The sequence below is a fragment of the Scyliorhinus torazame genome, chromosome 16 (genome assembly GCF_047496885.1).
Source record: "Scyliorhinus torazame isolate Kashiwa2021f chromosome 16, sScyTor2.1, whole genome shotgun sequence".
In the NCBI taxonomy this organism is placed as follows: Eukaryota; Metazoa; Chordata; class Chondrichthyes; order Carcharhiniformes; family Scyliorhinidae; genus Scyliorhinus; species Scyliorhinus torazame.
This window is the reverse complement of record NC_092722.1, coordinates 133,796,423-133,822,043: the sequence shown is the minus strand read 5'-3', so window position 1 is coordinate 133,822,043 and position 25,621 is coordinate 133,796,423. Positions and strand designations below refer to the sequence as shown.

At 47.1% G+C, this 25,621-nt stretch overlaps 1 protein-coding gene across 8 annotated transcripts in view; it reads left to right on the top strand.

Moving 5' to 3' along the window:
• Nucleotides 1–25,621, top strand: part of blnk (B cell linker) — a 393,983-nt gene that overhangs the window by 292,636 nt on the left and 75,726 nt on the right. For all 8 annotated transcript variants that reach the window (XM_072479109.1, XM_072479107.1, XM_072479108.1 and 5 more), the window contains one exon: nt 7,176–7,266. In XM_072479109.1, the coding sequence (XP_072335210.1) occupies nt 7,176–7,266 (91 nt within the window). The remainder of the gene's footprint in view (nt 1–7,175; nt 7,267–25,621) is intronic.

Here is a 25,621-nt window from a genome sequence, read left to right as displayed (position 1 = left end):
GCCTGGTTCTTGGAAACAAGGTTGGCTAAAGTTGGTTGAGTGTCAATAGGGGAACATTTAGGGGAAAATGATCATTGCATCATAAGGTTTAAGTTGACCATACAACATTTTCTGTAGGCATATAAATAGTTACAGGGTGGTAAGAGGAGGGGTGGAGCTAATTAGGAACCAAAAAGTGATTTACACTTTGAGGCAGGTGGCATGACCAAGGTACTAAATTAATACTTTGCATCTATTTTTATGAAAGAAGATACTGAAATGGTCACAATGAGAGAGGAAATAGTTCAGACACTTGAAGGGTGTAAAATTGATAAGGTTTTAAGGACAGGGAAGAGATATAGGATAATTTCCCCCGATTCCCATTTCTGTACTGACCACAAGATTCATTTTTTGAGAAGGAGTGTTTTAACCCTGTAAGTGGTGTGATTTTTAGAACAGAAATAACGTAGACATTCTTGTAAGTCAATTCAAAAGAAACAATAAAGGTTTGTTTCTCAGGGCACACACACTGACAGAGACAGATGCAAACAACACTGACACACACACACACTGACACGCACACTGACATGTAGACAGAGACACACCCACACTGGCACACACACACTGATACACACACCTTGATGGCACCTTCCCCACAGATTTTAGATTTACAGATTGCAAACTGTGCAATCATGTTACAAACTCTGAGGCATTGTTATCGGAAAAGCAGATAAATTCCTGAAATGTGTAAGTAAATCTGTAAACTAAAGTCAAGGAATTGCTGGCATGTTTGTAAGGATTTCAGTATCTTTTTATATCGTTTTGCTTTTAATGAAAACAGACTATAAGATAGAAACAATTTATTCAAATAATGTTCTTGAAAATGCCTGATTTTCTTTGCATCTTCTCAAAAGCCCTTCTCAAAACTGATAGGAGAAGCTATAAAACACAGTTTATTTTAAATCAAACATTGTGGTGTTATGAGCGCATACATCAGAGTATTGTTTAATCAGAGGATGCTTTGAGGGGGGTGCAATCTGTGGTAATACCAGGTATTGCAGTACCTGAGATGTGGATGACCATTGGTTAGACCCAGGAGTCTACCATTGGCTGATGTATGTAGCTCCGCCCTGAGAGGTGGAGTATAAGAACCGGTGCCGTCCCAGCAGCCTTCATTTTCTGTATCGAAGCTGCTGGGGAAGAGTTCTAGCAGATTAAAGCCTTCAGTTATGAATCACTTCGCCTTGAGAGTAATTGATTGCGCATCAATTTAATCTGCTACAACTTCAGTTGGAAGGATGGATCTCTGTATCGAACCGGGGTGCCTTCAGCTCAGCCCCCATGCGGACAACTCTGCTGCGATTTTCAAACATTGGCTGGCGCGTTTTAAGGGCTACCTCGACATGGCCGCCGACACCCCCACGGAAGGACAAAAGATGCATCTCCTACGCTCACGGGTCAGCCCTGGGATCTACCCTCTTATCGAGGAGGCGGAGAATTATGCTGCCGCGATCGAGCTGCTAGAAGGACATTATATCCGCCCTGTGAAGCAGGTCTACGCTCGTCACCTGCTGGTGACTAGGAAGCAAAGCCCCGAGGAAACGTTGGAAGACTTCTACCGGGCGCTGCTGGTGCCGGGCCGAAACTGGCTGCCCGCCAGTTTCGGGGAGCGAGCACATGGAACTTTTGATCAGGGATGCTTTCGTGGCAGGTATGAACTCCCCCGATATCCGCCGAAGGCTCCTAGAAATGGACACTCTGGGACTTACAGAGGCACGGGCCCTGGCAGGGTCCAGGGACATTGCCTATAAAAACGCGCTTTCCTTTGCACCCGATCACGCGGCGGCCCCCTGGGCTGCGTGGCACCCCGTAGCGGCAGCCCCTCAGACCTTTCCCCTGACCCCGCAAGCCTGCATGGCGAGACGGCCCGCTAACACCGCCGGACACCGCTGTTTCTTCTGCGGGCAGGCGAATCATCCCGGCCCGCGCTGCCCGGCCCGCACCGCCATCTGCAAAGGTGCGGCAAGAAGGGTCACTATGTGGGGGTCTGCCAGGCCCGCGCCATGGCCGCAGTCTCCAGCGACTATTGGCAACCCCCCCTTTCAGGCCCCGACCGCCCAGAGCTCACCGCCACCCCCCTATCCTAAGGCCACGTGCGACCCGCGGGCGTGGCCATTTTGCCCCCCGGACACCTCGCTGGATGGTTGGGCGCCGCCATTTTGTCCCTCGCCGCCGCCATCTTCTTCATCCTCGGACACCATGTCCGACCCATGGGTGACGCCATCTTGGATGGGGTCCCTAGCCCCCAGCACAGCCGACTACATGCTGCCCGACCAGAACTCTCAATTACTTCAGCTGGCCTCGGTGACTCTGGACCAGAGTCGGCCCCGGATGCTTGCAACAGCTACAACGACGATCTCCATCAACGGCCATGAGACGTTGTGCTTGATTGACTCTGGGAGCACGGAAAGCTTTGTTCACCCCAGCACGGTAAGGCGCTATTCTCTTGTCACCCATCCCGTAAATCAAAGGATCTCCCTGGCCTCCGGGTCACACTCGGTGGAGATAAAGGGGTTCTGCCCAGCGAACCTCACTGTCCAAGGCAGGGAATTCAACAATTTCCGCCTGTACGTCCTGCCGCACCTCTGCGCAGCCACCCTTCTTGGGCTGGATTTCCAATGCCATTTGCAAAGTCTGACTTTTAAATTCAGCGGCCCTATACCCCCCCTTACTGTCTGCGGCCTCGCGACCCTTAAGGTCGACCTGCCTTCCCTGTTTGCGAATCTCACCCCGGATTGCAAACCCGTCGCCACAAGGAGCAGACGGTACAGTGCCCAGGACCGGTCCTTTATCAGGTCGGAGGTCCAAAGGCTGCTGAGGGAAGGGGTCATCGAAGCAAGCAACAGCCCCTAGAGGGCTCAGGTAGTGGTGGTAAAGACCGGGGAGAGACATAGGATGGTCATTGACTACAGTCAGACCATCAACAGGTTTACGCAGCTGGATGCGTACCCTCTCCCCGTATAGCTGACCTGGTGAACAGGATCGCGCAATACAAGGTTTTCTCCACGGTGGATCTCAAGTCCGCCTACCACCAGCTACCCCTCCGTAATGGGGACCGCCAGTACACTGCCTTCGAAGCAGATGGGCGGCTCTATCACTTTTTAAGGGGTCCCTTCGGTGTCACGAACGGAGACTCGGTCTTCCAGCGAGAGATGGACCGAATGGTTGACCGGTACGGCTTACGCGCAACGTTCCCGTATCTGGATAACATCACCATCTGCGGCCATGACCAGCAGGACCACGACACCAACCTCCGCAAATTTCTCCAGACCGCGAAAATTCTTAACCTGACATACAATAAGGATAAATGCGTGTTTAGCACCGACCGTCAAGCCAGTCTAAGCTACGTAGTGCGAAGTGGAGTCATAGGCCCCGACCCTGAGCCCATGCGCCCCCTCATGGAGTTCCCCCTCCCTCACTGCCCCAAGGCCCTAAAGCGCTGCCTCGGCTTCTTCAGCTATTATGTACAGTGGGTCTCCAACTACGCAGACAAAGCCTGACCCCTGATCCAGTCCACACCCTTCCCTCTGTCGACGGAGGCCCGCTAGGCCTTCAGCCGCATCAAAGCAAACATTGCAAAAGCCACGATGCGCGCCATCGACGAGTCCCTCCCCTTCCAGGTCGTGAGCGACGCGTCCAACGTAGCTCTGGCGGCTACCCTCAACCAAGCGGGCAGGCCTGTGGCTTTCTTCTCCCGTACCCTCCATGCTTCCGAAATTCGTCACTCCTCGGTCGAAAAGGAGGCCCAGGCCATAGTAGAAGCTGTGCGACACTGGAGGCATTACCTGGCCGGCAGGAGATTCACTGTCCTCACGGACCAACGGTCGGTCGCTTTCATGTTCGATAATGCGCAGCGGGGCAAGATTAAGAACGACAAGATCTTGTGGTGGAGGATAGAACTCTCCACCTACATTTACGAGATCTAGTACCGTCTAGGGACGCTAAACAAGCCTCCTGATGCCCTGTCCCGCGGCACATGTGCCACCGCACAAGTGGACCGCCTCCGATCCCTCCACGAGGACCTCTGCCACCTGGGGGTCACTCGTTTTTTTCATTTTATCAAGACCCGCAACCTGCCCTACTCCATCGAGGAGGTCAGGACCGTCACCAGGGACTGCCAAATCTGCGCGGAGTGCAAACCGCACTTCTACCGGCCAGAGAGGGCGCACCTGATAAAGGCTTCCCATCCCTTTGAACGCCTCAGCATGGATTTCAAAGGCCCCGCCCCCCCCCCCCTCCACCGACCGCAACACGTATTTCCTTAATGTGATTGACAAGTACTCCCGGTTCCCATTCGCCATCCCCTGCCCAGACATGACCACAACCACCATCATCAAGGCCCTCCAGGGTATCTTTACACTGTTCGGTTTCCCCGCATACATTCACAGGGATAGGGGGTCTTCCATAAGAGCGACGAACTGCGTCAGTTCCTGCTCAGCAAGGGCATCGCCTCGAGCAGACGACCAGTTACAACCCCCGGGGAAATGGGCAGGTAGAGAGGGAGAACAGAACGGTCTGGAAGACTGTCCTACTGGCCCTACGGTCCAGGGATCTCCCAGTCTCCCACTGGCAAGAAGTCCTCCCGATGGCCCTCCACGCCATCCGGTCGCTGCTCTGTACAACCACAAATCAGACACCTCATGAACGTCTCCTTTTCCCCAGGAAGTCCTCCTCCGGGACCTCGCTCCCAATCTGGCTAGCGACACCCGGACCCATCCTGCTACGGAAGCACGTGCGGGCGCACAAGTCGAAGCCGTTGGTCGAGAAGGTCCACCTGCTGCACGCTAACCCCCAGTACGCCTACGTGGCGTTCCCTGAAGGCCGACAAGATACAGTCTCCCTTCGGGACCTGGCGCCCGCCGGAACCCCACGCGCACCCGAACCATTGCCCCCACCCCCACCCTCCCCACAGCATCTAACTGAAGGGTCAGTACTCCCGCCGCTCCTGCCTAGGCCCGAACACACACCGACGCCCCCTACAGGCGCTTTGCCCCCCTGTCCACCTTTTGCCCCAACAGCGCCGCCTAGGGGTGACAAGGCTGCCTGGGAGGACGAGATCACACTCCCGGAGTCTCAACCACCGGAACTCCCGTCAAAATCATCGCCGAAGCCCAGACGCTCCAGAAGGACGACCAGGCCACCCGATCGACTGATTGCTGCACTATGAACACTTTGTTAATACCCTCGACATCACGGTACCTCCATACCAAGTCATACCATGCAAAAGGCAACTATTAACGCTGGCCATAACCCCGCCGGGCTCTTTTTTAACAGGGGGTGAATGTGGTAATACCAGGTATTGCGGTACCTGAGAGGTGGATGACCATTGGTTAGACCCAGAAGTCTACCATTGGCTGATGTACATAGCTCTGCCCTGACAGGTGGAGTATAAGAACCGGTGCCATCCCAGCAGCCTTCACTTTCTGTATCGAAGCTGCTGGGGAAGAGTTCTAGCAGATTAATGCCTTCAATTATGAATCACTTCGTCTTGAGAGTAATTGACTGCGCATCACATTCATTAAAAGATAGCACTCTGGTGGTTAAAGTGGTGCAAATTAAGCTCTGGTAGTCTATTTAAAACAATGGGTGGTTGTAAAACATGAATAAGAGTTATACTTGGCAGGAAGAGAGTCACAATCAAAAACTGTATGATTCTATTTTTAACTGGAGAAAAAAAAGACATAAAAGGAAGGAAATAAATCCTACGCGGCTCGGAGAAGCCATCCTTATGATTTCTCATTAAAGCTACACACTGGGCTGGATTCTCTGGTCTCCCAGCTGCACGATTCCCGGTGACGTGCTGTTTTCTGGCAGTGGGATACTATCTTCCTGCAACTGGTCAACGGGATTTCCCATTGTAACCATCCCAGTCCACCTGGAAGCCTGCGAACGGGGCTGCACTGCCGGGAAAAGTGAATCGCAACGATCAGAGAATCCAATATGTTTTGGACACAGGACTAAGTAACAATATTTTGTATGGCTGGTTAGGATATTTAAGATTCATGGTTTGTTGGTTTGATTGTCTCAGATTATTTAATTAATTTGCTGGTAATAAATGTTGCAACCTATTAAACATATAACTCGCTACAGTCGGACAAATCTGTTTAAAGGAAACAGGTGGAATTAACCAACAATATTATAAAGCGTTGTAATCACATGGGCGGGATCCAATGGCCACGCTATGCCCAAAAAGCAGCTCTCTGCGGTGCAGCGTGGCCGGGATCTAACCCCGTCAACAATGCCTCGCGAGATCCTACCTGACCTCGCGAGACATTGTGATGTAAATCCCGTCCATTGTGCGTTCGGGCTGAGGGTGTCGGGGGTCACGTTGGGGGCCTCAGAGATTGGGACGCCATTTAAAAATGACTCTCGCAACGCTGGGGAGTTCCAGCAAACTGAGGTCCCCAGTGTACAAAACGAGGCTATGTGCAGCCTCGGCCACGTGTTCCCTGTTGAGGCACCTTAAACAACGTGAGTCGCATTGTATAGCCATGTGTTTCTTGGAACTGCCGAGTGCCAGGAAACACGTGGCTAAATGCACTCACTATGGGACTTTGTTCCCAATTAGTTCAATTGCGGCCATGTGTGAGATATGTATCTGGTGTGATCATTACCCCAAAACGTCAGGATATGTTAAGCAGTTCAGAAACGGGCTGCAAAAATTAACACAAATTTTAGATTTGTTGAATCATGAAAAGACATAAAAGAAACTAAACTCCTATTAGAAAATAAAGATTTGGGGGAGATCGGGGTTTTAAACTAAATAATCTCCTCCCCACACACCCCCCCCCCCACCCCCTCCCATAACCACACAGCATTATATACAGACAGTACAATGGTATATGCAGAGCAATGGACTATGATTACAAACTTACAAATCCATCTGTTAGATATGAGCAAAAAGGATAAACTGTGCTTACAGTCAGCACCTTCTAGAATGCTACTTTCTGTAGTAAATGACGCTCTCTTGAAGGAAATTGCCTCAACCATTGAGGCAGCAAAAAATCTCGTAAACTTGAGTTTGGAACACAAAATTCTGCTTGGATTGTAAAAGAACTTGGAGTGAGCTGATTGATTATCTTGTGTTCATGTATGTGTATTTTCTTATACTGTTGAAATGTTGCATTTAATTCCAGGATGATTACATTGTTCCTGTGGAGAATAATGAATCTGATGATGCATACATTGACCCTACAGAGAAAAGTGCACCTCCAGCAGTGTTAAAACGTAAGTTCTGAAGCAGTTCTTGACAGCTGACAAGTTGCCATTTAATTTATCTTCAAGAGAAAGCCTGTCCAAGTTCCAATTTGAAGTAGCATTTGCTTTGCACAGGGAATTGAAAGGAAGCGCATTTACAATAAGTGCAATTATTATATATAAAACAATTGAGCGTGAGCAGCAAATAACATGCTCATGGAAGCAGCCAGGACAGGAGGTGTTTCCACACAGAACAAATCTGGTCATTGCTCTTGCGGGCAAGTTCGGCAAAAAAATGAGACATTGGTGACATTTATTGCAAAGGGAATAAAATATAAAAGCAGGAAAGTTTTACTGCAGCTGACCGGCTTTGGTGAGGCCACATCTGGAGTGCTGTGGTCTTCTTATTTGAAAAAGGATATAATGGCTTTAGAAGCAGTTCAAAGAAGATTCACTCCTTGGATGAAAGGCTTATCTTGTGAAGAAATGTTGAACAGGTTGGGCTGATATCCATTGGAGCTTAGAAGAATGAGTGATCTTATTGAAACGTCTGTGGGCAGGATTCTCCGGCGTGCCAGCTGCGTGTTTCTTGGCTGCACGCCATTTGCTGGCGGCGAGATTGTATCTTCCCTCCGCTTGTCGATGTGTTCTGCCAATGAAACCACCCCACACCGCTGCAAAACCCACTGGCGGCGTGCGCTGCCAGCGGGAAAAGTGAATCCCGAAGACTGGAGAATTACGGCCATAAAATCCTGAGGCGACTTAGGGAAAATGTTTCCTCTAATGGGAGAGACTAGAATTACGGGACGCAGTTTAAGAATAAGAGGCCTCCCATTTAAGATGTAGCTTATGAAAATGTATTTCTCTGAGAGGGCCAGTATATGGATGTTGCACGATCAATTGTACAAAGACTCAGATTGAGTACAACTGTGGCTTTATTGCAGTAAGATGCGTGGCCTCCTACAGCAGCTGGTGAAATGGCAGCTGAATGGAGGACATGCATATTTATACTCCTCCTCATGGGCGGAGCCAGCAGGCAGGGGCTACCGGCGAACCTGTAGTACAGGTCCGACCTTACATCCCCTAATACAGGTGTACAGTGGTTCACCACAATGGAATTTTCTCATTGTCCACAAAGCAGTGGAGGCTGGGTAATTGAATTTACTCACAGCTGAGTTAGATGCATTTTTGATAGACAAGAGAGTCAGGGGTTATGGGTTGCAGTCAGGCAAGTGGAGTTGAGACCATGATCGGCCATGATCTTAACGAATGGCAAAGCAGGCTCAGATGGCTTTAAATCCTGCTCCTAAGTCCTTCGTTCCTATGTTCCACACACAGAGGGAAAGTTCCGTATTCTAATGGGTGGTTGTAGAATGGTCACAGGACACCTGCTTTTGTAAAGGGCAATGAAAGGAGTCAACAACGAGTTGTAGAGAAAAACAAGCTTATTTTTATTTACCACATTAAATATATACATTTTTATTTACCACATTAAATATATACATAGCTCCAGGTTTCCTTACTGGGTCTTCTCTTGTCGGTGCCTGACTAGCCGACTCTATTTATAGAAAGGCACAATGCCTTAGTTAAGGGTTCTCTGCCCCCTTATTGAGGGAGCTCGTACTCGGCAAGCTCCAGGATAGTGGATCATCCCTACTCTGTCAGATCCGTGCGGATTATAACACCTGCCCAACATCTTTTATGTGTGGTGGACACCAGGGGTTCCAGAATGGAAAGTGACAAGAAACAAATTTAAGTTATAAATCTTATAAAACAAAACCTGTCTAATTCGCTATATTTTTCATATCTTCTTTTCACTGATTTGACATTGATCTAGTGGAATTGTTACCTGACAAAGACATAATTGTAAAAAATGAAATCAATTCTGAAATGGTTTTGCCCTGCAAAAACAATGATAAATAGTTGTTATCTTAGCAAGTGTAATAAATTCCAGAATTTGCATAAATATAATGGAATGGAGACATGATTGGGCCTCTAAAGTAATGAAAATATGAAGTCAGGACGCTCTTGGGCATTAAACATAGAGTAAGGTACAAATTCAAAAGTTTCAAGTACAATTGAAGGTTAGAAAAATGGGGGGAGAACTTCAACAGCAAGAAAAAAGGGGCAGAAACCCAGGATCTCATTGGATCTCTGATTTCTTTAGGCTACCTGGGGACTCGTGGACTTTCCTGTCCAAACTCACTAGGCTAATGAGGCAGAAGGAAGCAATTCCATCTTCCAGCATCTATTCTCCACCTTAATAGCCATTTAATGTGCTTAATGTAAAGGGTGCCCCAAGGCTATTGTTCTGGAGTCCCTACTCTAAATGAAAAGTTTGGTGGAGATCTCAGAGATAAAGAGCAGGCCTCAAAATAAGTTAATGGAGCCACTAATCCTCGGGCCTTTTCTGCCTTCTCTGAGCCAGAGCCCAAGTATCTTTGCTTTGCTCCATTTTACTCCCCCTGGTGGTAGAGCAGGTCTGCACAGCGACATTAAAATCAGCCAAGCTATCGGCTTGGATGGCTGTACCACTCTTTACAGGCTTGGCTCGCAAGCGCATGCGTCTCGGCCGTGCACCATTCACTGGCGGCGGAATTCTATCTTCCTGTCGCTTGTCAATGGGGTTTCCCATTGTAACTATTCCATGTTACCGGGAAACCAGTGAGCGGGTGTGTGCTGCCACCGTGAAAAGTGAATCGCAACGACCGGAGGATTCCGGCCAATGCGTGCTGATCCAATCTGTGATAGACCAAAGAGGCTAGTATGTATTGAAAGATCAATATTAAGCCTGAAAAGTGAGTTCATCTTGCCAATTTTAAACCTGTAATACGACCACACCTAGAATATTACACGTAGTTATGGTCACAATACAGGAAGGATATATTAATTATTGAAAGGATATTGATGAAAGCAACAAGAATAATTGAGGAATTTGGTTAGAGCAGCAATGAGGCAAATTTGGCATAGTCTCACAAAGAAGTAACATTTGCACCAGCGCCCGAAAGGCAGCGCACCATTCCTGGGTGATGCAAGGAGATCCCTCTTCCGGAATCTATCCGACTCACCGCGCCTCGTGAGATCTAACGCGATCTTGCAAAACGCCGCAACCTGAATCCAGCACATTGTGGGCGGAACCAGTATTTTGCAAATCTGCATATTAAAGTGAGACAGCTAGTTTCACTCTAATAATCTTTATTAGTGTCACAATTGGCTTACATGTGGCAGCACGGTGGCGTAGTGGGTTAGCACTGTGGCCTCATGGCGCCGAGGTCCCAGGTTCGATCCCGGCTCTGGGTCACTGTCTGTGTGGAGTTTGCACATTAGAACATAGAACATAGAAAAATACAGCACAGACCAGGCCCTTTGGCCCACGATGTTGTGCCGAACCTTTGTCCTAGATTAATCATAGATTATCATAGAATTTACAGTGCAGAAGGAGGCCATTCAGCCCATCGAGTCTGCACCGGCGCTTGGAAAGAGCACCCTACCTAAGGTCAACACCTCCACCCTATCCCCATAATCCAGTAACCCCACCCAACACGAAGGGCAATTTTGGACTAATGGCAATTTATCATGTCCAATCTACCTCACTTGATCATTCTCCCCGTGTTTGCGTGGGTTTCTGTTGCTAACTTTTGGTTGGTTCTTATTTTGGCTCTATTTAATCACGTTTGCTCAAGAGTCGCCAGGTATCTTTCGACACCGCCACAAGGTTCAGAACCGAATACTGATCAATGACCCGATACACCAGTTAGTAAGTTCAAAAGCAATGCTCATTTATTTACACACAGTCAAATCTACTCATGCATAAACTCTACAAACTAAACTACCACTATTACTAAAGCCTATACTTAGCTTCGAGCACCCACTCAGTCAGAGGAACAATGGCCGTTGCTCAGTTCTGAGGCTGCTGGGTTGAGCTGTTTACAAGGTAGCAACTAGGAGCGTCTATCTCGTAGCGTGCGTTGACTTGGGACTTACTTGGTCTGATGCAGCTGCTAGGCAGGTCTCTCTCTTCGGTGAAGAGAGGAAAAAAGCCAAAGGAGGAAGATTCTCCCTTACGGAATATTTTTTATACTGAAAAGGGCATTGCGCGCTTTTGGACGGGCCTTGAACTTGGCCTCAACTAGTTGGGTCTTTCCCAATCAGTCGTATCGATTTTCCTCCAATAGAGGGGTGGCTCCCTGATCTCTGGGCGTGTCCTGGTGACTGTTAGTCTGCTTTGTCTTAGCTTCTTCTGGTGCCGAGGAGTCTGCCTTAACATTGTGTATCTAAATGTTTCTCTTTTGTCCCCGGGGATGGCTCATTAGTATGTAGATTGCTTGGCAGTTTCTGTCCTGTCTGAGAGTTTAAAGTTCTAATCAACAGACAGAGCTTGCACCTGCTTGTTTCTTAGCATTGTCCAATTGTCCCTGCATTCTTTGCGAGTGTCCAGTTTGTAACCGGGACGTGGCCATCCCAGATGGCTACACTCCCTCCTAGTGATCCTCAACGCGAAGCGTGAAGGATCACATTACTATGTCGTCTTCATCCTCTAACCACCGGGGCACCCATACTTAGGCTCTACACTGTCCTATCCTATGCAACACAATTTTACCTAAACCATTTTAAATACATTCATTATCATAAAAACTCTACGGGGCGCTATGTCATTAATACATGCATTTCAGAAAAATAAAAAAACTGGAACCTCTAACAAATTTCAATAAGCTATCCTCATTCAAACAATCCAAAAATACAAACAATCCAAAAATAATCTATACATCTTAAACTGTACAAAATAGCAGCACACCAATTTCTCTGGCCCGACAGTCAGACACAGAGGTTTACATCTCTTTATTCCATAGAATACATTAAACAAAATGGATGCTCTTTAATCCGTCCCAATGGGTTCGGGGTCTGGTGAAATCCGAAAATGGGGGACCTAAATCTGTATACGAGGGTGTGAGAGCGATATGCTCTCTTTCGCCATTTCCTAACTCTAAACATTTGCACGATGACACTGCAAAGTGTCGCCAGCACTAAGAGTGCTTCGACTTCATATGAGAGTGAGTACCAGGTGATAAACTTATCACACCAGGTCGGGATATTGCTAGCTGTCGCTGGGCTAGTTATCTCGGGGTTCCGTGTATTGCAGGGGTGGAAATCATTTACGGTTTGTGTGGTAGGGGTCAGCGGGGTAGTGTCCGCGTGCAACTGAAGGGATCCCGCTAAGATCCATGTGAACACGAAGGCTATCTTCATCTTTGTCGGACTTCTTCTTTGTCTTCCTCTGGGGTTCCTGAGGTTCCGGAGTTCTGTGAACACAAGCATAATTTCTGTTATTATCTTACTTAAGATCTCGTATGTCTGTCTGTCTTTCATTGCCAATTTCCCTTTATAATTGGTCACCATCTGTGACTCCCTCATTTTTTTTTTAAACCGAATATTTGGACTAGACATCTAAAAAAAATACTGCCGTACTGCGAGCCGTCTCGCAGCCTGTGTAATTTACCATCCCAGTGTTTGAGGATGTAAAGAGCATAGGGAAGCAACCTAAAGGTTGCCAAAACCAAACAAAAGAATTTTGAACGTAACAAGTCAACATTGGGGTGCGTATGCGCTGCGGCAGGTAGAAAATGGGTGGAATTCCCGGGTAGGACGGTGATCAATGCCGTATGTGCTCTACCCGAGCGTAGCAGACCAGAGGGGGGGTCCTCAGGCAGACCGGGGACCAATGCCGTTTCTCCACTGCCTGAGCAACCGGCAAGAACGGGTAAGAATGCGGTCGTCGTGGGGGGCTGCCTCTCGAATCAGGAGAGCAACTATGAATCGGGTTCTGTCGACAGACTAGTTCCTCTGAACTATTGTCTGGGACAAACTTATTCCATTAACAGCCGGGGGGGGCGCTAAAGGAGTGGCGACGTGGGGCCGTGAAAAACTTTCCGATTTTACACACAACACTTAACGATAACACTAACGAACAAACATTCAACAAACATGGTGCAGGTTCCAGCAGAAAGGACACTGTATCTCTCCATCGGTTCCTTTTTTCTCCATCATCTGGACACCTCACTGCTCAATAGCGAACAGGGTCACAAAGGGATTCGTTTGGTGGGAGTCAGACTCTAAGTCATCATCTTCTCCCGGCTGCCAAACTCTTGTCTGTAGTAACCGCGCTAAAGCTGCTTGGGGCGAATTGGGGCCCATCTTATCATTCCGGATGAGACTGAACAAATTGTCTCGGTGCCAGAAATGTGTGTCGAGGTTGGAGCTACTAAGCTTCAATCCGTAATCATCGGGCGGTGGGTCTGGGTCAGGGGCTTTGATATAAGTGATCTCAAATGGGTCGGTAGAATCATGCTCAGATTCACTGGGAGTGGGGGCTGGTGTACTGGACCAGACAATCGGGGCGGGAAAATTTTGCTAATCCATTTGCCAGCTGTCGGTGGAAAATGGAGGGGGAGTTGTGGAAGCCTTGTGGAAGGCACGTCCACGTGTACTGTTGCCCTAGGAATGTAAAGGCGAAATTGTACTGGCACGCTTTAGCCAATGGAATGGACCAGAAGCCATTCTAATGTCCAAAACCCAAAAGAATTTTGACTGGAGTCCCTGTTTGAGCATGGTCTAAGGACTCGTGGCTATGGTGGGGGCTGCTGCTGGGGTTACTTTGTTCAGTTCCCGGTAATCAATGGTCAGTCGCCATGATCCATCCGGTTTCCTGACGGGCCAAATCGGTGCGTTTGTGGAGGCTACTGGTCTGAGTACGACTTGATCCAACAAACTCTCTATTACTTTGGAGATTTCTCCCTCTGCTTCCTGGGGAAATCCGTACTGCTTCTGGGGTTTAGGGTCGGGACCTGTAATGTTCACAAAGCCAGCCAAACTGCCACAGTCGTGCTTGTGCTGTGCTGCTTTATGTTCCTGCAGGACTGCCCTAACCTGTTTGTCTGCACTAATGGCTCGAGGATCGAACCAGAAGTCTCGTACTGAACTAATCCTATTTAATTATTCTCCTACAGTGAGCGTGGCGGGAGCTCGTGCTGCCTTTGCCATTTTCCAAACACACTTGTTAACTGGATCAAAGGAAAGGTTGTGGGAGCTCATGAAATCGATCCCAAGGATATGTTCTGCTGTCTGGGGCAGATCAACTAAAACTACGGGGTGCTTAGTAGTGATGTTCCCTATTTGTATTGTTACAGGGGCTGTGATGTGTCCCTGTTGTAAATGGTCTGAAAAGCCGGTGAGTGTGATGGTGTCTGTTGTGGGCCACGTGTCTCGCTGGAACATCGTGGAGGAATTGAGTGTGGTGCGGGACCCTCCTGTGTCCCAAAGAAATTCCACGGGTTGTCCCCGAACTTTGCCTGCTACTACCAGTCTACCGGACTTGTCCCAAAGGGTGTCGCAGACCCAAGTTGGGGAGCCCGAACACCGTCAGTCGGTGCCGTTCATGTCTGCATTCTCTGAACGGGCGCTAACGCTATGGATCGGCTTTGCCCTATTCCTGTTTAGGGTGCCTGTCTGTTGGTTTCTCTGCGGCTTCTGGGGTGCGTTGCACTCTCGTGCAAAGTGTCCTAGCTGTCCACAGTTGTAACATTCCTGAGTTTTGGGCTGGGGTTGGCTGTTCCTGCCCTCATTTACCCATGCGGGGTTCTGGTGTGCCTTAACTGGGCTCATCTCTGCCTGCTCTTCATCGGGTGTTATAAATGCAGTTTTTCCTGCAATTGATTGTTCCCAAGCGTGGGACAATCTCTTCAAACCCCATTTTTCATTGTGGGCCACATCTGAGGGGTCATAATTTGCGCAAGCGTTTCGTCCTGCTTCTGTGGCATGGGAGACTAGAATTCGGGTCCATTTGGCCATATTATCTGGGGACAAATGGGCGCGGGCTAACTCTCCAAAAACTGCGGTGAAGTGAATCCACAAACATCCAGCAAATGCTGTGGGGTGCTCTGTCTTCTTTTGCCTACACTTATTTAGGCCTTCTACTGGGTCTCCTCTGTTAAAGCCGATCGCATGAAGGATCGCCGTGTGCATCTCTTGGAGTGTGCCTCCTCCTACATTCTGTGGGTAGGAAAGGGCTGCTATGACTGAAGGTTCGAGGCTTAAAACTGTGAGCTTCACTTGCTCCTTTTCGTCCAGGCCGTACATGGTAGCCTGTTGTTTGACTTTCGTGAAAAATTGGTAGGGGTCTGAAGTGGGAAGGAATGGAGTAATTTTTCCACACGCGTCCCGTAATTGGGTCACGGTTAACGGGGTTGTGTAAAGGAAATCTGCTTCTCCTTCTCCTGCGGTATGGGGTTACAGGATTCATGGGGGTGTGTTCTACCTGTTCAGTTGGGGGTTGGGGCGCTTTCCTTTTCTGGGGTTTTTCCTGCGTACATGTCCCATGTATGTATCTATGGGCAGTCTCGTTTAATTCCAATCGGGGCCGCTTTCTTGATCTAATTGGGGTCCGAATGTACTTTGAAATCCATTTTGAACGGAAAACAGAGATTGCAGTTCTGCAATTTGCTTCCGGCACTTTGTGTGGTCAATGGAGCTCTGCCTTTGTTCCGTTGTGGAAGTATGGAGTGCTCGTAGGGCTGCTTTTAAATCATTGCACTGTTTCTGCAATTTCTCAATGAGCTGTTCTCTTTCTTGTCTTACCAAGACCGCACGTTGCGTGTCCTGGTAGGCCTTATATTGTGTCTGAAAACTGTTCAAATGCGCGAGACAAGACTGATGTGCCCCCTTGGCATCATCCACCTCACTGTCCCTTGCTGCTAACTGCTCTTTTAAATCTTGATTCTCTTTCTCTACCTCACTCACGTCTACCTCACTGGTTCTGTCTCTCTCCTCTATCTCTCTACGGAGCGTCCTAACGACATCCTCTGTGCCTCGCAATTGTGCCAAACAGGACACGATTACCATCGGCTTGCGAGCTTTTCCCAAGCTCTTCTTGTGGATCTCTGACAGGTTCTCCCACCAAGCATGTCCTATACTCCCGGGTCCTGTTTCCTCATTATTGCAGAATTCACTCCAGAGGGGCTATCCTTTCCCTTTGAGATATTTCCTGATCTCATCTTCCCAAACGGGACACTGTCCTACTCTACTGATCGCTGCGACCTCAAATTCCTGGGGTTCCATTGCCTTCACTGCCATTTTCTCTATTTAGGTTCTCTACTGAATTTGAAACAGGGGGTGATAAAGTGGTGATGGTGATGCTCACGCTAATTTCCGGCCTACAAAACTCCCGACAGTTTTACGCAACAAAATCTCTCAGGTTTACCTCATATCCCTGTTGGTACGCATGCATTAACACACTTCTTAATCTTAGAGGCTTGATCAGTACTATTTTGACGCTTGTGGTTTTTCTGTTTCCAATTGGATTCTCAATTCAAATTTTGGGTTCTCTCGGAGTGGTTAGGCCTCTTCTAAGTCGAGTCCCGTCTTTGAGAAGGTGACTGAACCGGTAGACGAGGGTAGAGCAGTTGATGTGGTGTATATGGATGTCAGTAAAGCGTTTGATAAGGTTCCCCACGGTAGGCTATTGCAGAAAATACGGAGGCTGGGGATTGAGGGAGATTTAGAGATGTGGATCAGAAATTGGCTAGCTGAAAGAAGACAGAGGGTGGTGGTTGATGGGAAATGTTCAGAATGGAGTTCAGTTACAAGTGGCGTACCACAAGGATCTGTTCTGGGGCCGTTGCTGTTTGTCATTTTTATCAATGACCTAGAGGAAGGCACAGAGGGGTGGGTGAGTAAATTTGCAGACGACACTAAAGTCGGTGGTGTTGTCGACAGTGTGGAAGGATGTAGCAGGTTACAGAGGGATATAGATAAGCTGCAGAGCTGGGCTGAGAGGTGGCAAATGGAGTTTAATGTAGAGAAGTGTGAGGTGATTCACTTTGGAAGGAATAACAGGAATGCGGAATATTTGGCTAATGGTAAAGTTCTTGGAAGTGTGGATGAGCAGAGGGATCTAGGTGTCCATGTACATAGATCCCTGAAAGTTGCCACCCAGGTTGATAGGGTTGTGAAGAAGGCCTATGGAGTGTTGGCCTTTATTGGTAGAGGGATTGAGTTCCCGAGTCGGGAGGTCATGTTGCAACTGTACAAAACTCTGGTGCGGCCGCATTTGGAGTATTGCGTACAGTTCTGGTCACCGCATTATCGGAAGGACGTGGAGGCTTTGGAGCGGGTGCAGAGGAGATTTACCAGGATGTTGCCTGGTATGGAGGGAAAATCTTATGAGGAAAGGCTGATGGACTTGAGGTTGTTTTCGTTGGAGAGAAGAAGGTTAAGAGGAGACTTAATAGAGGCATACAAAATGATCAGGGGGTTAGATAGGGTGGACAGTGAGAGCCTTCTCCCGCGGATGGAAATGGCTGGCACGAGGGGACATAGCTTTAAACTGAGGGGTAATAGATATAGGACAGTGGTCAGAGGTAGGTTCTTTACGCAAAGAGTAGTGAGGCCGTGGAATGCCCTACCTGCAACAGTAGTGAACTTGCCAACATTGAGGGCATTTAAAAGTTTATTGGATAAACATATGGATGATAATGGCATAGTGTAGGTTAGATGGCTTTTGTTTCGGTGCAACATCGGGGGCCGAAGGGCCTGTACTGCGCTGTATCGTTCTATGTTCTATGTCGCCAGTAAATGTTGCTAACTTTTGGTTGGTTCTTAATTTGGCTCTATTTAAACATGTTTGCTCAAGAGGTTGGTTCCCTTGGGGAATATCTTTTATACTGAAAAGGGCTTCGCGCACTTTGGGGCGGGCCTTGAACTTGGCCTCAACTAATTGGGTCTTTCCCAATCAGTCGTATCGATTTTCCTCCAATAGAGGGGTGGTTCCCTGAGCGCTGGGCGTGTCCTGGTGACTTTTAGTCTGCTTTGGCTTACCTTCTTCTGGTGCCGGGGAGTCTGCCTTAACATTGTGTATCTAAATGTTTCCCTTTTGTCCCCGGAGATGGCTCGTTAGTATGTAGATTGCTTGGCAGTTTCTGTCCTGCCTGAGAGTTTAAGGTTCTAATCAACAGACAGAGCTTGCACCTGCTTGTTTCTTAGCATTGTCCAATTGTCCCTGCATTCTTTGTGAGTCCATTTTGTAACCGGGACGTGGCCATTCCAGATGGCTACATTATGCCCCCACAACCCAAAAATGTGCAAGCTAGGTGGATTGGCCACGCTAAATTGCCCCTTAATTGGAAAAAAATGAATTGGGTACTCTAAATTTATTTTTAAAAATACAATTGGCTTACATTGATACTGCGATGTAGTTACAAACCTCTAGTCGCTACACTGCCTGTTCGGGTACATTGAGGGAGAATTCAGAATGTCCAATTCACCAGAGCACCCAGAGGAAACCCACCTTGACACGCGGTGAACGTGGAGACGCCACACAGACAGTGACCCAAGCGGAAATCGAACCCCACCCCTAGCCTTTGATCTGCCCTGGTAGCCACATTATTAATATGGCTAGTCCAGTTCAGTTTCTGATCAATGGTAACCCCCATGATGTTGATTGTGGGAGATTCAGTGATGGTAATGCTATTTAATATCAGGGGGCGATAGCCAGATCCTCTCTTGTAGGAGATGGTCATTGCCTGGCTCTTGTGTGGCGCAAATGTAACTTACCACCTGTCAGCCCAAGCCTGACAATATTTACCAGGTTTTGCTGTATTTGGATATGGACTGCTACATTATCTGAGGAGTCGGTAATGGTGCTGAACATTATGCAGTCACCTGCGAACATCCCCACTTCTGACCTTATGGTGCAAGGGAGGTCATTGATGAAGCAGCTGAAAATGGTTGGGGCTAAGACACAACCCTGAGGAACTCCTGCAGTGATGTCCTGGAGCTGAAATGATTGACCGCCAATCACCACAGCCATCTTCCTTTGTGCCAGGTATGACATCAATCAGCGGAGAGTTTGCCTCCTGATTCCCATTGACTCTAGTTTAGCTCGGGCTTCTTGATTCCATTCTCAGTGAAATGCTGCCGTGATGTCAAGGGCTGTTACCCTCACCTGAACTCTGGAATTTAGCTCTTTTGTCCATGTTTGAACCAAGGTTGTAATGAGGTCAGGAGCTGAATGATCCCAAACCGAGCTCCGTGAGCAAGCTATTGCTGAATAAATGGCACCTGCTGATGACTCCTTCCAACACTTTGCTGATGATAGGGCGGTAATTGTCTGGGCTGGATTTGTCTGTTTCTTGTATGCAGGACACACCTGGGAAATTCTCCACATTCTCCTAATAGATGCCAGTGTTGTAGCTGTACCGGCTTGGCAAGGGGTGCAGCAAGTTCTGGAGCACAAGTCTTCAGTACTATTGCCGGAATATTGTCATGTTGAAGTCAATAATTTCCTGCTTCTGGACTGTAATAGAAAGATTCAACAACGCTCGTTAAGGCAAAATAACAAGGCTTTATTTATGAAAAGACTGCATGCAGCAATGGCTGAAACTTGATGTCAGAGAGCAGTTAGTACCACTGCTGATTCCTTCCCAAGTCCATGCTTTCACAGAGAATCAGCTCAGTATTTATACATTATCATTATCAAGATTGCGTGACTACAGCTTCGTCAGGAATTCGATCGGAAGTAGAAACGGAAGCAATGTCATAAACCTGCTGACCTGTTGATCTTCTCGGACTCTTTGTCTCATCCCTCATACCATTATCTTGTCCTTTGATAGAACATTAAAAGGTCGGAGGAGACTCATCCATTCCTTATCTTGTCTTATTCATACCGCCCTGGGTTATGATCAACATGTTTTAATCTACAAGTCGATTGGTTTAACCAGGTTGGTCAAGGCAGCCTTGAGGAGGAGTTTATAGAATGTATCCGCGATAGGTTCCTAGAACAGTATGTAATGGAACCTACAACGGAACAAGCGGTCCTAGATCTGGTCCTGTGTAATGAGACAGGATTGATTAATGATCTCATAGTTAGGGATCCTCTCGGAAGGAGTGATCACAATATGGTGGAATTTAAAATACAGATGGAGGGTGAGATGGTAAAATCAAACACTAGTGTTTTGTGCTTGAACAAAGGAGATTACAATGGGATGAGAGGAGAACCAGCTAAGGTAGACTGGGAGCAAATATTTTATGGTGAAACAGTTGAGGAACAGTGGAGAACCTTCCAAGTGATTTTTCACAGTGCTCAGCAAAGGTTTATACCAACAAAAAGGAAGGACGGTAGAAAGAGGGAAAATCGACCGTGGATATCTAAGGAAATAAGGGAGAGTATCAAATTGAAGGAAAAAGCATACAAAGTAGCAAAGATTAGTGGGAGACTAGTGTTGCTCTTATTAGCCTTAGTTTTATTACCTCTGATTATGTCACCTTTGCTCACGAGTCGCCAGGTATCTTTCTGATACCGCCACGTGGTTCAAGCTCGAGTTATGATTAATAAGTCAGCACACCACTTAGTAAGATTGAAATCAACGATCATTTATTATGTACAGCAATCAATACTTACACAATAATCCTACTATCTACATCAAAACCTACCACTACTGGCCAATACTTAACTTTTGGGGATGGCCCACCAGGTCAGGGAAACAAATGATTTATCGAATTGGATCTGGCCTGCAGGATTCAAAAGGCTGATACGGGTCGATGGCTAGGAATCTCTATCGGGTAGCGATCGCTGGAGTCAGACTTACTGTTTCTGGTCGATGTTCTTGCGAAGGTTGCGAGCAGGAGAAGAAGGGAGAGAGAAATCGATCTGAACTTGGCCCCTCAATTTATAGGGCCCAGGGGCTTCCCGCCTCTCGGGGCGGCCCTTGACCCTGAGTCCCAAGCGATTGGACTTGTTCCCAATCACTGGGTTCGATATGCTCCAATAATGGGGCGATTCCTTGATCGGGGGGTGGTCGTTCACCTGTCTTTGTTTCGGCCACTGCAGGCGCCGAGAGGTCTGGCCCGGCATTCAATTGCTAATATGTTGCAATTGTTCCCAGGGATAGCTGATTAAACTGCAGATGTCTGTGTTGATGTGCTGCTAATAGTCTTAGGTATCGATCTGGGCCGACTTCCCCAGAGCCGAATACGCTATTCTGTCTGCAGCTGTCCGTTTGTGTCCAGTTGGCTGCTTTTCCCATCAGCCTTTTCGGTTAGCCATTTTAAATCGGGTTTTGGCCAAATTAATAGGGAATCAGCCATTTTAGGTGGCTACACTAGAGGACTGGGAAATCTTTAGAGGGCAACAGAAAGCTACTAAAAAAGCTATAAAGAGTAAGATAGATTATGAGAGTAAACTTGCTCAGAATATAAAAACAGACAGTAAATGTTTCTACAAATATATAAAACAAAAAAGAGTGGCTAAGGTCCTTTAGAGGATGAGAAGGGAGATTTAATAATGGGAGATGAGGAAATGGCTGAGGAACTGAACAGGTTTTTTGGGTCGGTCTTCACAGTAGGAGACACAAATAACATGCCAGTGACTGATGGAAATGAGGCTATGACAGGTGAGGACCTTGAGAGTATTGTTATCACTAAGGAGGTAGTGATGGGCAAGCTAATGGGGCTAAAGGTAGACAAGTCTCCTGGCCCTGATGGAATGCATCCCAGAGTGCTAAAAGAGATGGCTAGGGAAATTGCAAATGCTCTAGTGATAATTTACCAAAATTCACTAGACTCTGGGGTGGTCCCCGCGGATTGGAAATTAGCAAACGTGACACCACTGTTTAAAAAAGGAAGTAGGCAGAAAGTTGGTAATTATAGGCCAGTGAGCTTAACTTTGGTAGTAGGGAAGATGCTGGAATCTATCATCAAGGAAGAAATAGCGAGGCATCTGGATGGAAATTGTCCCATTGGGCAGACGCAGCATGGGTTCATAAAGGGCAGGTCGTGCCTAACTAATTAAGTGGAATTTTTTGAGGACATTACCAGTGCGGTAGATAACGGGGAGCCAATGGATGTGGTATATCTTGATTTCCAGACAGCGTTTGACAAGGTGCCACACAAAAGGTTGCTGCTTAAGATAAAGATGCATGGCATGAAGGGGAAAGTAGTAGCATGGATAGAGGATTGGTTAATTAATAGAGAGCAACGAGTGGGGATTAATGGGTGTTTCTCTGGTTGGCAATCAGTAGCTCGTGGTGTCACTCAGGGATCAGTGTTGGGCCCACAATTGTTCACAATTTGCATAGATGATTTGGAGTTGGGGACCAAGGGCAATGTGTCCAAGTTTTCAGACGACACTAAGATGAGTGGTAAAGCAAAAAGTGCAGAGGATACTGGAAGTCTTCAGAGGAATTTGGATAGGCTAAGTGAATGGGCTAGGGTCTGGCAGATGGAATACAATGTTGACAGATGTGAGGTTATCCATTTTGGTAGGAATAACAGCAAAAGGGATTATTATTTAAATGATAAAATATTAAAACATGCTGCTGTGCAGAGAGACCTGGGTGTGCTAGTGCATGAGTCGCAAAAAGTTGGTTTACAGGTGCAACAGGTGATTAAGAAGGCAAATGGAATTTTGTCCTTCATTGCTAGAGGGATTGAGTTTAAGACTAGGGAGGTTATGCTGCAATTGTATAAGGTGTTAGTGAGGCCACACCTGGAGTATTGTGTTCAGTTTTGGTCTCCTTACTTGAGAAAGGATGTACTGGCACTGGAGGGTGTGCAGAGGAGATTCACTAGGTTAATCCCAGAGCTGAAGGGGTTGGATTACGAGGAGAGGTTGAGTAGACTGGGGCTGTACTTGTTGGAATTTAGAAGGATGAGGGGGGATCTTATAGAAACATATAAAATTATGAAGGGAATAAATAGGATAGATGCGGGCAGGTTGTTTCCACTGGTGGGTGAAAGCAGAACTAGGGGGCATAGCCTCAAAATAAGGGGAAGTAGATTTAGGACTGAGTTTAGGAGGAACTTCTTCACCCAAAGGGTTGTGAATCTATGGAATTCCTTGCCCAGTGAAGCAGTAGAGGCTCCTTCATTAAATGTTTTTAAGATAACGATAGATAGTTTTTTGAAGCATAAAGGGATTAAGGGTTATGGTGTTCGGGCCGGAAAGTGGAGCTGAGTCCACAAAAGATCAGCCATGATCTCATTGAATGGTGGAGCAGGCTCGAGGGGCCAGATGGCCTACTCCTGCTCCTAGTTCTTATGTTTTTATGTTCTTATGACGAGTTAGCCTTATCAGAAATTCCAGAGGTCAGGCATTTTGGAATAGCTAGATTAGCATTCCTTAGAAAGGGCTCTGGTACACTGAAGTGGCCAGGTCAGCATTTCTTACATTGTACCGAATAGTTGATCAGTTTTCCCATCATGCCATTACTTAATTCGTACAACATCACATTCCCTCCTTTTGTCATATGACAACTAGTTAAATAGGGATATCCATGACTCGATGAAAATGCATTTACACAAGCAACCAAGCAATTCTATCCCTAGTAGCATTAGTAGTAGTAGAATGAAGGCCTTAAAGATCCATTCAAATAATCCGTGGCCCAACCACCCTAGTCAACCCGGCGGGTTATAGTCATGAAATTCACTGCCAATCTCTTGAATTTGATCAGCCTGTCTCTTAATATGGTCGGCCAGGTTAGTGATATTTTAGGAGCCATCTGGAATATAAGTACAGCACTCCCGACCTACAATAGTGCACGTTCCTCCCTGCGAGGCTAACAGATAATCCAAAGCCAGGCGATTTTGTAATGCCACAGTCCGGATAGCCACCAGTTCAGCTGAGACCTCGGCCAGTGCCTGTCCAGTTTCTGCTGCCGTTACGTTTGCCAGTTGTTCCAATGCTGAGGCTATGTGGATCAGTTTGTTGGCTGCCTTGCCTGTTCCATACAATGGAAAGGCCATCATGAAGAACTGTTCCATTTTAGTAATAGTCCTTTTGGCTCATGAGGGATAGTGCTTAAGGGTGGTGAGGTGACGCATTTGGGGTATGACATATCCCAAAAAGCAGGATCCTGTCCAATCAATCGGGAGCCACAGGTATACTTTAGTGCCGCATATGAAATATGCTCCATTATAGTCCTTAAAGTCATCAGCTAATGTCATTCAGGGGATTGGGGATGTCTGTCCCCATGAACTATTAGAGGTTATATTCCATACCCGGGACCAATCACAGTTAAACATGCCCTTGTTGGATATGCCTGGTACCGGTCCTTGCCAGTCAACTGTAAGGTTGCACCTACTTTGCCCCATCGATTTTCCTTTCCCTGACTTATTAAAACACATGGAACCTTGAACATTATACGGGTGGACAGTGAGGGAGGGTGGAGTCAAGGCATGATTATAGGTAGGTTGATACGAAGCTGAAAATTTAGTCATGTCATAGCCAGCAGATCTCCATATTTCCATATCTCCCCTGATCCCTGTTTGATTTTGTCGTAAAATCCATTCAACTGTCTCTGCGTTATGAAAGGGGAGGGATTGGAGAGGTATTCCTTCCCTCGAATGGACGGGGATGTGGGTACAAACCCAACACTTGCTTACATTCAATTTTTCAGCATAAAGATATGATAAAGATAAAGGGTATTGGCATGCAGTTCCCAGGTAGTCCGTATTTTTAATACCGAGTGGCCATTGAGACTAAATAATCCAGAGTCCAAAAATTATAATGAAGATCTTCACCCTGTGTTCTCATCTGGGTTAGAGACTATCTTCTTGCAATCGGATAGATGTATCCAACTTGAACGTCCTTCAAGCTTGACAGAAGTCGGTGTAGTCAGTAGTACTAGGAAAGGTCCGCTCCAGCATTGTCCTGATTTATTTCTGTCCCAGTTCTTCACTCACACGTGGTCTCTGGGTTTGATCACTGGATATCGAGGGACGGCTGTCCCTGCTATCACTGGGAGATGTGCCTGTTTCACCTGTGAGTGGAGAAACTTCAGAGAAAATGTTAATTGCTTCAAATAGTTCTGCATCTGTTCCCCCATCACATGGAGGTCTACTCCCTCCAGGGGTTTTTCATGGGCATCCCAGGGAGTCCTCATTAGCCGACCATAGACTATCTCTGCAACTGACAGTCAGGTCCGCGAATGTGGAGTCACCCGTATGTGAAACAGTGCCAAGGGTATAACCTTTTAGCCAATTTAACCCAGTTTCTTCAGTTAATTTAGATAATTTTTCTTTTAAAGTCCCGTTGGCTCTTTCCACAATTCCTGCTGCCTGCAGGTGATACGCGCAGTGTAGTTGCTGTTTAATTACGAGTGGTTCGCACAATTCAGTACTGATCCGAGCCACAAAATGTGGTCCATTGTCTGAGCTCACCATTTTGGGTACCGCGAAACGAGGAATAACTTCTGTCAACAACAACTTCACCACCGTATGTGCAGTAGAATCTGTGGTGGGGAAGGCTTCAATCCATTTACTAAACACATCGATTATTACTAAACAATATTTATAGCACTGTACTTTTGGTAATTCAATAAAATCAAGCTGTATACAG